Below are 15125 nucleotides of genomic sequence, written 5' to 3' on the forward strand. Positions count from 1 at the left end.
AGTCCTTGCAGTAAAATTGGGCAAATGGCCAAATAGAAGTATCCTGCCTCAGGCTCTAAGTACAGACGATTCAGACCAATGAAAACGTGGCACACGTAGCTATGAGTCCAGGACTGACATTCCTACACAGGTTCTAAACAGATGTTGAACTGAAAACAACTATTTCCATTGATAATTCCCTATTGACCGTTAGTACTCTCTGACATTTAGTCATCTCTTGACCTTTAGTCCTCTCTTGACCTTGAGTCCTCTCTTGACCTTTAGTCCTCTGCGTTGTGTATTTATCTTCGAAATATTCTTACAATGACAACTACATAAGAGTGCATAAATATCACCTGTACCAGCATGAGTGAAACTAACGTCTGACAATGGAGGTGACAGGTGCAACATGTTCTGCCCAACGAGGATGGTACCCAATCAGTATGGGTCCACATCTAAACAGAACCAAGCGAATATTGACGAACACAAACACACACGTACTCACACGTGCACACACACAAATAATGATTGTATATTCATTGTTTGATTGTATAAAAGATGACAAAATGATTTTATTTCATGTTGATAATTGGACAGACAACATCACAGCATACTTGCATGAATGTTTCAATATGAATGTTTTTTTCCCCCACTCCATTGATAATTAAACACAATGTACTCTGTACAAAACTATATAAATCAAACATGCTTGCAGATGCAGAGGGGTCCATTTTAATAACAGATTAAAGCCATATTCTCTTGTGAATCAGGTAATTTCTTTAAAATAACTGAATAAACTGCAGAATGATAGTTAACATCATAGTCATTTTAAGAATGAATTTATCTTTTTTTTGTTTTACATCAAATAGAAAACACAAACATTGGCTCATGCAATGTGAACACTTTGTGCTGCTTTTCCCTTACCATCTAAAGCCAATCAAACATAGACTGGATATTTTTTTGTTGTCATCCAAACACGAAAATACTCTCAGATATTTACAAAAAAATATAGATACATTGCCCGTCACTCTGACATAGTTATTTGTGTTAAAATGGCTGATTTGAGTTGATTTCATAAAACAAAATGCATGTGGCGGAGCTTGCTAATTAAAGTTATTCAAACAAAATTCAACATAATGTTATCTCAGAAAAAATGAAAGATCAGGCACAAGGAACTCAGAAGAAACCTCACTTAACTTAAAAACAAACCATGAGCACTGCAAGAGAATATGACTTTAATGGATATTACAAAAAATATTTTGAAAACTGTTGAAATAAACTGTTCAGACATATTTTTTTCAGCGATTACTTAGTCCCACACCTGTATCACAGAGGTTGTTCACTCACTGTTAATGGAAAACCCTACAGAGAGGTTCCAGGGTCTGGTTCTAGAACAGAACAGAACAGAATGGACCAGGGCCCAGTTACCATCTTACAGCTGTGTTTGTATCTTCATCATTCATTCACTCCTCATGTCAAATATCTCCATCCCTCCGTTTTCCCTTTCCCCCTGCCATCCTCCTCTTCAGAAGACAAAAATGATAAAGGTTGACACCAACCACAGTCCTGGAGTGCATAGGTAGGTAGTGTCCCTGTCCCGGTATTCTCTTCCTGTGATCCCTAGTCTTGGTCATCATCACAGAGTAAGGACATGGAGCATTCCCTGGGAACCCATCAGATCCTGAGGTTGTTGTAACTCACATATGTTTTCTTCGTAGCTTGACCTGAGAAGCGAGGTAGGTCAAAGATTATAATGGCATCCAACAGCGCAACAAATTACAGTACAATAAGCAATGCACAAACATACACAGACATACACAAAGTAAGATATTTACATGCATAATATATAAATACCCTCCAACTCTATCATACATTCATGCAAGTGAACGTACACTGTTCACAATCATTGCACAATAGCTGCCTGGTTTAGTGCATTGTGTCCCTTCAGCAACACGACTGAGTCAAACTCTGGTTTCTATTTTCAGATACTAACCAGCAACAAAAAAAACACACACACACACAAGTGGTCACCTAACAAACGCTAGGGCAGGTGATGTGATCCCAGTCTCTATATTGCCATGGAAACGGGCCAGACTGTTGCCGAGAATCAAGGTACTGTGCTTGACTCCACCGATGCAGTGTTATCGCTCATGCCTAGCGGAGAAGGTCGATGCACATTGTGCTTGTTAAAGCAGAGACATACTGTAGCTTTGTAAACTCCTCTTCTTAATGCTGTAAATGTTGCCATGGTGAACTCCCATGAGATGTGCAATTAGTCTTACCACCTCCTTACAGTATTATTTTGTAGTCTTGGTCATTGACTATGATGAATAAAACATGTGTAAATGTACAATATATTTTTGCAGTTAGCCCATAAGCAGGCTTAGCTGTATGTGTGTGCGGTTGGTATAAAAAAAAGCTCGTATTTTCAAGGAGAAAGCAATGATTTTGCTGTGTGTGTGTGTGTATGTGTGTGTGTGTTTGTGTGTTTGTGTGTGTGTGTGTGTGTGTGGCACTCATGCATACAATGCATGTGTGTGATATACTGTATGTAGATATCTACATATCTCTTTAACCTTCCAAAATATAGTGCAGTGTATTCAGCTCACTGGAAACTACTGACTTCTTCTCCATCTGTCTCAGCCTCTCTCTTCTCGGTCTCGGTTGGGTGATAATTCCCTTTTCATGGTATTGATTGGTCATCATACCAAAATTGACGTAAAAATCTTAAAGTCATTCACACTGCTAATAATCACTATGGGGACAGCGAAGATACATCTCCAATATCTCAAAATTACAGGGCAAATACTCACATCTCTGCAAGGGATAATCATAGAGATATTAAGACTAATATCGATAGTGATGTACTGTAGAATCATCAGAGCTACTAATGCTCTTACTTAATAACTCTAAATCATTATGAGTCAGATCAGTCAGAGATGATCCCTCCTGAAAGGCACTATTTGGCGCTGTGACGGTTACAGGGGCTGACGGACAGTCTCCAGGGGCCAGGGAGCTGCAGTTCAAGTTTTGGGGGCGGTCATGCGCATACATTTGCCATTAATAAATGTAATTTCCACTGCTGCTAAAATAGAAGGGCGATGGGAGGAGAGAGATGGGGCGAGGGGAGGGGAGGCGATAAGAAGCGTGTGTAGGGGAGAGAGAAGGTGAGAGACGCACAGAGCAGATGACACAGTGTACATTTGGGAGTGCCTCTCGGAGATGAGCTCCGTCCGTGTTCCGCCAAGCCTTGCTTGGGATGTGCTGCAACGCCAGCTGTTGGCCCCCTACACAGTGTGTTCGCTCCACGAGCCACATGTGTCACTGGCAGGGAGACGATGTTACTCTCCTGACGCAAGCTCTCTCTCTCTCACTCACACAATTACACACATACACACACACACTCATTACACAGATGACAATGAACATCACAGTGCATTTGGAGGAATGTCCATGGAAAGCTGTCATATCAGAGCTGTAATTGAGAGAGGGGCACACCTGTGGATACCATGTGTGGTGTGTAAGGTTGCAAAATTCCTGGAGAGATTGAAGGATTCCCGGAATCAGGAGGGAATAAGCGGGAATTTTGCAACCCTATTGGTGTGTACCATGTGATTGGTAGAGATATAGGGCCAACGGGAACTGTGTTATTACCATGGTCTGTCAATCATTTCTTGATTTAGTGTAGAAAAATAAGACAAGCATGGAGCTCATATAGGGGCAATATACACTGAGTGTACAAAACATTGGAACACCTGGTCTTTCCATGACATAGACTGACCAGGTAAAAGCTATCATCCCTTATTGATGTCACACTTAAATCTGTGTAGACCAGTTAAATAAGGATTTTTAAGCCTTGAGAGAATTGAGACATGGCTTGTGTATGTGTGCCATTCAGCGAGTGAATGGGAAAGACAAAAGTTTTAAATGCCTTTGAACGAGTAGTAGTAGTAGGTGCCAGGAGCACTGGTTTAAGTGTGTCAATAACTGCAACGCTGCTGGGTTTTTCACGCTCAACAGTTTCCCGTGTGTGTGAAGATTGGTCCACCACCCAAAGGACATCCAGCCAACTTGACGAATGTAGGCTGTTCTGAGGGCAAACGGAAGTGCAAATCAATATTATTTTATACTCAGTGGAAATTAGAGATTCATGGTTTACATTAATCCTGCCCATCACAGGTATAATATTAATATCTTAATCCTCACCAGTCATGTTGGTGAGGATTATACCACACACTCTGCATTTCGACATTATGATATTATGATAATTAACACCATCAAGCTCACTTCATCACACAAACAGTGGTGTCAACGACACACAACTGGTGTTATAGATCATCTTTCCTCATTACTAGTCTTTAACACAGACCTCCTGTGCTCTTAGCTCCCAGCTACACTAAAGCAAAAGGCCTATTAATAATGTCACTCTACAGGAAAGGCCCTCATTGTAACGGTATTCCTCCTCCTCTACAACCGAAGAGGAGGAGTAGTGATTGAACCAAGGCGCAGCGGGTTGTGATGACATAATTTTAATAAAACAAGATGGGAAAAACACGAAACGAAACCACTTGAAATAATTAACAAAATAACAAAACAAATGTAGACAAACCTGAACTATACGAACTTACATATAACACTAAGAACGCACGAACAGGGAAAATAGACTACACAAAAGGAACGATGTACAAACAAACCGAACAGTCCCGTATGGTGCGACAAACACTGACACAGGAGACAACCACCCACAACGAACACTGTGAAACAACCTACCTAAATATGACTCTCAATTAGAGGAAACGCCAAACACCTGCCTCTAATTGAGAGCCATACCAGGCAACCCTTAAACCAACATAGAAACAGAAAACATAGAATGCCCACCCAAACTCACGTCCTGACCAACTAACACATACAACAAACTAACAGAAATAGGTCAGGAACGTGACACTCATATTGGTTAAGCAGTCATATACGAATGGAATAGCATGCTCCCGTGTGTACTTCCTGAACTTTTGGATGAACGTTTGGATGAATTTATCTCTGTCTGATAGCATATTATCTAATTATCGGCACAGTGGGCTCTGCTATGTGATTGACTCATGGTGAGCAGGGATCTCACTCCTCTCGGTATGATGTCACAAATACCATGGGGTTACATGTAAACAGCAACTAGGAATATAAATATTTAAATTGTGCTGCTACTTAAACTACTGGAGATACTATGCAGCCAAATGTGGTTGTTAAAGAATAAGTTCATTGCCATTTGCATGACTCACTCATGGGGTCGGTGGGCGGGTTTTCACACAGCTCAGATTTGGCCTCTCCGTTGGGCCTCTCGCTGGGCTTCATAGAGAGACGGGAGGACATGGTGGCGGCAGTGACCACAGCCTTGAAGCTCCTCTTCCTCTTCTGCACGTTAAGCTCTGGGTGGAAGATGATGATGTACACCTTGGGCATGTAGAGCATCCCGAGAGCTACAGAGGCACTGAGGTTCATAGAGATGGTGAGGGTAGTCGTCTGGATGTACAGCTGTGGAGGAGGGGAGGGGGAAAGTTGGGTGAGAGGGGGGTGAGAGAGAGAGAGAGAGAGAGGGAGAGGAGGGAAAAAGGGGGTGAGAGAGAGAGAGAGAAGCCACACTAGTTAGAATATAGTCTCATGCAGTAAAACCCCACATAACCCTTATCAAGCACTCACCCAGCCCTATCTACAGGTTGGTCTTGATGTATGGATGAGGGAGAGAGGCAAGAGCGAAACCTATCATAGTCATACCACAGAGATGCCTGTAGGTGGCTTGATGGATAACCACTGACGAAAAATTGGCCTTACCTAGAGTAAAGCAAAAAGCACCACACATTTCCTTATTGTTAATTTCTCCATTGGTGGTTCTATGTTTGCGTTCTGATGCTGTGGGGGGAAAGATACCACTTGTACTCCAACCATTCATACTCCTGTAGCATTTATGAGGCACTTACTATCCATAGTGTATGTAGCAGCAGTAACTGAGCAGTTGGCTGTGTCTTAATTGGCATGATTCACTCATTGCCTCTCCACTGCAGCACACACACACACACACACACACACACACACACACGATAACATACGCACTATACATACACATGGATTTAGTACGGTAGATATGTGGTAGGGGTGGAGTAAGGGCCTGAGTGTGTTGTGAAATCTGTGAATGTATTGTAATGTTTTTAAAATTGTATAAACTGCCTTAATTTTGCTGGACCCCAGGAAGAGTAGCTACTGCTTTGGCAGCAGCTAATGGGAATCCATAATAAATACAAATACAAATACACTGCGATAGCTGATGTATATTGAGCTTTTTGGCTCAAAATAGTGGGTTCTATATGCCCTTATACGACTTCCTTCCTTCACCTTACTCTTTGGAGACCATTGACCAGAAAGAACTGAATTAGCTAATTTAACTCCATCTAGCACCTTCAGATTAGTCATTGGACTGGCATAGGTCTGACTGATGTATTTAACTGTAGATTTAAAGTCCAATGCAGCTGTTTTTATCTCAATATCCAATACCTTCTAGGTAACAATCAAGTACTTTAATGTGATTGTTTTCAATAAAAATTGTCAAAAAGAAACAAAAAAAGCTTCTTAGCAAAAAGCTATTTCTCATACAATAATTTTGCTAGGACTGTCTGGGAGTGGTCTGAATGAGGGGCCTAATTGGAGGCACCTACTGGTAACCTAAAAACTAGCTGTTATTGGCAGGGAGGAGGCAAATACTATTTGTTATTGGTCTATTAACTTATACTGCCTGGTTATGTCGCCAGGCAGTCCAAAACCCCACCCATGGAAAACCTGATATTTCAGGTGGTCTTTTCATAATTTTCACAATTTGACAGTATTATTCCAACCTCAGTGTGGAAATAAACTCAGCAAAAAAGAAACGTCCTCTCACTGTCAACTGCGTTTATTTTCAGCAAACTTAACATGTGTAAATATATAAAAAGATTCAGCAACTGGCCTCTCGGCTGGCGCAGTGGTCGAAGGCACTGCAACGCAGTGCTATCTGTGCCACCAGAGACTCTGGGTTCGAGCCCAGGCTCTGTCGCAGCCGGCCGTGACCGGGAGGTCCATGGGGTGACACACAATTGGCCTAGCGTCGTCCGGGTTTGGCCGGTAGGGATATCCTTGTCTCATCGCGCACTAGCGACTCCTGTGGCAGACCGGGCGCAGTGCACGCTGACCAGGTCGCTAGGTGTACAGTGTTTCCTCTGACACATTGGTGCGGCTGGCTTCCGGGTTGGATGCGCGCTGTGTTAAGAAGCAGTGCGGCTTGGTTGGGTTGTGTTTCGGAGGACGCATGGCTCTCGACCTTCGTCTCTCCCGAGCCCGTACAGGAGTTGTAGCGATGAGACAAGACAGTAACTACTAAAAATTGGATACCACAAAAAAGGGGGTAAAAAAATAAAAGATTCAACAACTGAGACATAAACTGAACAAGTTCCACAGACATGTGACTAACAGAAATGGAATAATGTGTCCCTGAACAAAGGGGGGTCAAAATCAAAACTAACAGTCAGAATCTGGTGTGGCCACCAGCTGCATTAAGTACTGTAGTGCATCTCTTCCTCATGGACTGCACCAGATTTGCCAGTTCTTACTGTGAGATGTTACCCCACTCTTTCACCAAGGCACCTGCAAGTTACCTGACATTTCTGGGTGGGAATGGCCCTCACCCTTTGATCCAACAGGTCCCAGACGTGCTCAATGTGATTCAGATCCGGGCTATTTGCTGGCCATGGCAGAACACTGACATTCCTGTCTTGCAGGAAATCATGCACAGAATGAGCAGTATGGCTGGTGGCATTGTCATGCTGGAAGGTCATGTCAGGATGAGCCTGCAGGAAGGGTACCACATGAGGGAGGAGGATGTCTTCCCTGTAACGCAGGTGCTGTGATGCTGTGACACACCGCCCCAGACCATGATGGACCCTCCACCTCCAAATCGATCCCGCTCCAGAGTACAGGCCTCGGTGTAACGCTCCTTCGAGGATAAACGTGAATCCGACCATCACCCATGGTGAAACAAAACTGCGACTCGTCAGTGAAGAGCACTTTTTGCCAGTCCTGTCTGGTCCTGCGACGGTGGGTTTGTGCCCATAGGCGACGTTGTTGCCGGTGATGTCTGGTGAGGACCTGCCTACAGGCCTACAAGCCCTAAGTCCAGCCTCTCTCAGCCTATTGCGGACAGTCTGAGCACTGATGGAGGGATTGTGCGTTCCCGGTGTAACTCAGGCAGTTGTTGTTGCCATCCTGTACCTGTCCCGCAGGTGTGATATTCAGATGTATCAATCTTGTTACACGTTTTCTGCCACTGCGAGGACAATCAGTTGTCCGTCCTGTCTCCCTATAGCGCTGTCTTAGGCGTCTCACAGTACGGACATTGCAATTTATTGCCCTGGCCACATCTGCATTCCTCACGCCTCCTTGCAGCATGCCTAAGGCACGTTCACACAGATGAGCAGGGACCCTGGGCATCTTTCTTTTGGTGTTTATCAGAGTCAGTAGAAAAGCCTCTTCAGTGTCCTAAGTTTTCATAACTGTGACCTTAATTGCCTACTGTCTGTAAGCTGTTAGTGTCTTAACAACCGCTCCACAGGTGCATGTTCATTAATTGTTTATGGTTCATTGAACAAACATGGGAAACAGTGTTTAAACCCTTTACAATGAAGATCTGTGAAGTTATTTGGATTTTTACGAATTATCTTTGAAAGAAAGGGTCCTGAAAAACGGACAGAAAATCATGATTTTGACTGCACTGCCCCTTTACGAAGATTAAGCTACATAAACACATATTAGGCTTGCCTTTTTCAAGCAACAGTCAAAGACCAAAGACATGTACTGTAGTGGGCGGTTCAGGATTATTTCGCAAAATCATCACGTTGCTCATGTTTGTCAGAATTGTATAAAGACCACTAGGTGCTTTTATCTTTTTTTAAACTTACGTAACACCATTTATACTTACATTTTTAAACACTCTGGGCTATATCTTGGGTTTGTTCTGAATTATGTAACCCTATTCTTAAAAGGCAATCATCCTTCAATCAGCCATGTAGTTCACAGACCCACAAGAGGTCCTTCAAGAGTCTTAGATTAGGCTGAAACACATTAGAGGGCGTATCTCTGTGTTTGAAGTCCACCAAAAGCTACTCAAAACTGAGCTATGACACTTGAGAGTGAAATGACACTCTTGTACCTTTTCTGACAACCTGTAGCAAAGAGGATACAGTTGTAAAGGTCTGCATGGTAGAACAACTCTGAATCGGTTGGAGAGAAAATGTCACCATTTGCATAGTGTTTTCCACAGTAAATAGCACCAGCCATAGTAATGCCTTGCACACAATCTACAGAGAGACATTTACATGCCAGTCATGCCATCTGATCTCCGCAACTCATTCAAATACCAATATCATCAACATGCCAATAGCTTCTAGTATTGCCTCTCCTCTTGCTCTCTCTCCCTCGTTCACACTGTTTATCTCTCTCTCCTCTCTCCTTTGCACACTCTCTCCCTCTCGATCTTTCCCCTTTCTCTCTCTCCCTCTCTCTATCTCTCTGCGGAGAAACATCAGAGCAAGAGATCTGGCTCACCATGCATTAATAACCATATGAATACCATGATGCTCATATCAAGCTCTTTTCAGCACGTGCCTTTCCGCACCATTGTAAACAGAAGAGAATGGAATTCTGGGTTGCTGTCAATTTACAGCGTGTGTGATTGGTTTTATAATATCTCATCACCAGAGGATCTCCACCCCTCGCTATGCTTCCATGTTTGGTATCCATAGCAAGACCACCACCACCATATAGCTTGGTCAAAGCTACTAAAACACTGCTAAAATAAGCTTGTAATGAGATTATCTACTGCAATGCTGACCATGTCAAAATAGATTTATTGACTATGTAAGAGACTATATTTTTATACTGTACAGTAGCCCACAAGAAGTGTAAGAGTCATACACACACAGACGCATGCATGCACATGCACATGCACAAACGAGCACACACGCACATACATGCACGCACGCACGCACGCACGCACGCACGCACGCACGCACGCACGCACGCACGCACGCACACATTAACACAATTTTGGTCGTTAGCTGTCCTAGCTGCTGTCACACAGACAGGGTTTTTCAGAGTGCTTCAGTGGGAGCTTGACCCAAATTCGCATTCCCTCTCACCCACCACATGAATGTTTAGCTTGTCACAGAGCATTTATAATGAATTCCTGTTGCTTTAACATAAATAAATACATGAATTAAATTTCCCAACTGCTTGGCAACTCTCTATTTATAGCTGCAGTAACGATTTATTAAGATTCAGGAATCAAATGATTGAGCCTGAGTTTTACCATCTCAATCACGAGCATCGCCAAATGCCAACATCCAGATAACGGAAACCAAACCACCAACCGCCTTCTATCTACCCAGACAAAAAACTGATGAAAGGTTGTTAGATAATTATATCCACTAGGGATGTACTTACAGCACAGGCAATTTTGTCTAGTATAAAATGTGGATTATAAATGCACACAGCGATAAAGACACCATTCAGAAAAGTGACAATTAGGATGCTCTCCTGCCCTGGTGGAGAAAGCCTTCAATAATGGATCTAGGGGATTTGCATTCTCCTCTCATCTACCTGCAAGTCTCTTTTTGTTTTGGGTGGCCTACTTTCCCAGCCTGGCTCAGCTTAGCCAGTTCAGGAAGAAGTGTTGTCTGCGTGCTGCTCTGGGGACCCGCTTCTCCCGAACTGCTTATGAATGGGCTTCTCATAAACTATCTAATTGGATGTCACTCACCTGCTGCAAATGTCCATGCCTGGGCTGGGCTGGTGTAGATGTACTCAGCTTATTATATCCTTTAAGGTTACCCTCTTGGCCTGGTGCTTTCTTGTTAAAAAGATATCCCCCCTTTCAGAAGACGTTCTCAATCTCTAACCACTAAAATAAGGATGAGGCTTAACTTAATGCCCCTGGTTCCCACAGTTCTCCTTCTGTTGATTGTAAAAGCTTTGATGAGCATTGCATGTTGTTTGAGGTTCCATATGTGGAATCCCAGGCAGACACAGTCAGTAGGCATCCAGAGTATCAATTCAGGAAGGCAGAGCGCCTTTAACAAAGAAAATGTCAAGTCTAACTCTTGTCAAATAAAGTTATTTGCTGAAATACAAGCGGATTGGGAGATGCAACTGCAGAAGATGCTATTTTTCCGCCCCCTTAAAAGTTAAAGGAGGAAATGCTTCTTGCCAGACATCTTTAACCCCGGGAAATCTAACTTGGCAGCTCGACTTTAAGAAGTTCAGATAAGCACAAGTGCCATCTTACAAGACTTTAAGTGTTTGTAAGACGTGTTGAGGTATAAAAGCTTGGTTTAACACGAGTTTCCCTTTCCGGGTGTGGTTAACTCTTGTGGAAGTTTCTATACTTTCAGGGAAAAGTTTGGTTGTGTGATGTTTGATGTCAGGAGTCAACACAGAGTTCTTCACAAAGGTGGTTTTCACTTGGTCAAATGTAATGAATGATACACAGTTAGAGATTACTTAGAGATTCTTTAAACATTCAAATAAAATAGGTAAACCTGGAACCTGATACCTGATCACTCCAGAATGTTTTACATTTTTGTAAAAAAACAGCTGACAATGACAGTAATACCCACATTTTCCAATGTTATTTGCGTCTTTGCTTTAATTAAACACAGGTACACATGCTTATTACAGAATTATTCACAATCCCTTACATGTACAGTGCATTCAGAAGGTATTCAGACCCCTTGACTTTTTCCACATTTTGTTACATTACAGACCTATTCTAAATTTTTTTACTTATCAATCTACACACAATACCCTATAATGACAAAGAGAATACAGGTTTTTATACATTTTTGCAAATGTATTAAAAATAAAAACAGAAATACCTTATTTACTTAAGTATTCAGACCGTTTTCTATGAGACTCGAAATTGAGCTCAAGTGCATCCTGTTTCCATTGATCATCCTTGAGATGTTTCTACAACTTGTTTGGAGTCCACTTGTGGTAAATTCAATTGATTAGACATGATTTTGAAAGGCACACACCTGTCTATATAAGATCCCAGAGTTAACATTGAATGTCAGAGCAAAAACCAAGCTAGAGATCAAAGGAATTGTCCGAAGAGCTCCGAGACAGGATTGTGTCGAGGCACAGACCTGGGGAAGGGTACCAAACATTTATGCAGCATTGACGGTCTGCAAGAAGACAGTGGCCTCATTCATAAATTGAAAAAGTTTGGAACCACCAAGGTTCTTCCTAGAGCTGCCCGCCCGGCCAAACTGAGCAATCGGGAGAGAAAGGCCTGAAGGGCAACAATCTCTGCATCACTCCACCAGTCAGGCCTTTATGGGAGAGGGGCCAGACGGAAGCACCTCCTCAGTAAAAGTCACATGACAGCCCGCTTGGTTTGCCAAAAGCCACTTAAAGGACTCACCGACCGATGAGAAACAAGATTCTCTGATCTGATGAAACCAAGATTGAACACTTTGGCCTGAATGCCAAGCGTCTCACTTGGAGAAAACCTGGCACCATCCCTACAGTGAAGCATGGTGGTGGCAGCATCATGCTGTGGGGTTGTTTTTCAGTGGCAGAGACTGGGGGACTAGTCAGGATCGAGGGAACGATGAGCGGAGTAAAGTACAGAGAGATCCTTGATGTAAACCTGCTCCAGAGTGCTCAGGACCTTAGCCTGTTTGGGCTGCAAGGGGCAGTATTGAGTAGCCAGATAAAAGGTGCCCATTTCAAACGGCCTCGTACTCAATTCTTGCTCGTACAATATGCATATTATTATTACTATTGGATAGAAAACACTCTCTAGTTTCTAAAACCGTTTGAATTATTTCTCTGAGTGAAACAGAACTCATTCTGCAGCACACTTCCTGTCAGGAAGTGGAAAGTCTGAAATCGAGGCTCTGTTCTTCTTCCTGCCTATAAATGGGCACGAGACCTATTAGTATACATGCACGTCATACACCTTCCCCTGGGTGTCAAGAGGCTGTGAGAGAAGAAATGAGGTGATTATCTTGGTCTGAGATGGAACACATCATCTTGGAATGACGTGTCCACCATTTTCGGTACTCTGAAGAGCGCGAGGTGGACAGTGGGATTGCCTTTTGTTTAGCTGCCGTTATAGGCGACTACTATCTCCGGCTTTGATTTTATTTGATACATGTCACCATATCATCGTAAAGTATGTTTTTTCAATATAGTTTCATCAGATTATTGAACATTTTTCGGGAGTTTTGCCGTGTTCCGTTCTCTTCCGTTTGTTGACATGGAGAGCGTCATGCCACTTGGCTAGTGTGCTTGCTAAATGAAGAGGGAAAGTTGCCGTTCTAAATCCAAACAACGATTGTTCTGGACAAAGGACACCTTGTCCAACATTCTGATGGAAGAAGTAAGAAACATTTTATGATGCTATTTCATATATCTGTCGTAGATGTGAACTAGTCGTCGGCGCCCAAGTGTTTCTGGCTATTGTGGTAAGCTAATATAACGCTACATTTTCTTTTCGCTGTAAAACACTTAATAAATCGGAAATATTGGCTGGAATCACAAGATGCCTGTCTTTCATTTGCTGTACACTATGTATTTTTCAGAAATGTTTTATGATGAGTAATTAGGTATTTGACGTTGGTGTCTGTAATTATTATGGCTGCTTTCGGTGCAATTTCTGATTGTAGCTGCAATGTAAACTATGATTTATACCTGAAATATGCACATTTTTCTAACAAAACATATGCTATACAATAAATATGTTATCAGACTGTCATCTGATGAAGTTGTTTCTTGGTTAGTGGCTATTTATATCTTTATTTGGTCGAATTTGTGATAGCTACTGATGGAGTAAAAAACTGGTGGAGTAAAAAAAGTGGTGTCTTTTGCTAACGTGGTTAGCTAATAGATTTACATATTGTGTCTTCCCTGTAAAACATTTTAAAAATCGGACATGTTGGCTGGATTCACAAGATGTGTACCTTTCATATGCTGTATTGGACTTGTTAATGTGTGAAAGTTAAATATTTAAAAAAATATATCTTTTGAATTTCGCGCCCTGCACTTGAAGTGGCTGTTGTCATAAGTGTACCGACGCCGGGCTGCAGCCATAAGAAGTTAGACTGGGGCGAAGGTTCACCTTCCAACAGAATAATGACCCTAAGCACACAGCCAAAACAATGCAGGAGTGGCTTCTGTACAAGTCTCTGAATGTCCTTGAGTAGCCCATCCAAAGCCCTATCCAACATCTCTGGAGAGGCCTGAAAATAGCTGTGCAGCGACGCTCCCCATCCAACCTGACAGAGCTTTAGAGGATCTACAGAGAAGAATGGGAGAAACTCCCCAAATACAGGTGTGCCAAGCTTGTAGCTTCATACCCAAGAAGACTCTAGGCTGTAATCGCTGCCAAAGGAGCTTCAACAAATTACTGAGTAAACGGTCATGTAAATGTCATATTTCTGTTAGAATTTTTATAAATTTGCAAACATTTCTTAAAACCTGTTTATGCTTAGTCATTATGGGGTATTGTGTGCAGATTGATGAAGAAAAAAAACAATTTCATCTATTTTAGAATAAGATTGTAACCTAACGAACTGTGGAAAAAGTCAAGGGGCCTGAATACTTTCCAAATGCACTGTAGCTCTATTCCAACAGTACTGTTGGATTATTCCGCATTCCTAGTGAGTGGAAAGCAGCGGAACATTAAGGATTTGGAAGCTGGTGATTCTCACAGTCATTAGCCTGTATGCTGACTGATGAGTGGCTGACTGAGCGACAGCAGGTGTAGATGGGGGCAAAGACCGCTGTGTGATCTTTTGTTGCCGTGTGTACATGGCTTCACACAACATGGGTTTGGGTGTGGGGTAGGCACAGGTGCGAAAAACAAGGGCAGGCATCGGAATGGCGCGGAGCTGTGGAGAATTCAGTCAACACGCAATAGAACTTTGGCTGTGCGATCAAAGCAAGATACAATAACATAAGGTCAACTGGATATCTCAATCTTAGGCTCAATATTAGGAGTTGCCTGGTATCGTATCGCCGCCATGTTGCGACACATCTTTAGATAATCGGAGTTGCTGAATGTCCAAGAT

The 15125-nt window shown here is 42.5% G+C and overlaps 1 protein-coding gene across 1 annotated transcript in view; it reads right to left on the minus strand.

Annotated features, from left to right (window-relative positions):
• Positions 1-613: 613 nt before the first annotated feature.
• The window catches only part of LOC120059531 (metabotropic glutamate receptor 7-like), a 126199-nt gene continuing 111687 nt past the window's right edge, over positions 614-15125 (minus strand). Inside the window, exons 9-10 of the mRNA XM_039008658.1 lie at positions 5253-5505; positions 614-1703 (exon numbers count right to left, since the gene is read on the minus strand). Of these exons, the coding sequence (XP_038864586.1) occupies positions 1654-1703; positions 5253-5505 (303 nt within the window). The 3' untranslated portion in view covers positions 614-1653. The remainder of the gene's footprint in view (positions 1704-5252; positions 5506-15125) is intronic.

Source organism: Salvelinus namaycush, chromosome 14, assembly GCF_016432855.1.
Source record: "Salvelinus namaycush isolate Seneca chromosome 14, SaNama_1.0, whole genome shotgun sequence".
Lineage (NCBI taxonomy): Eukaryota > Metazoa > Chordata > Actinopteri > Salmoniformes > Salmonidae > Salvelinus > Salvelinus namaycush.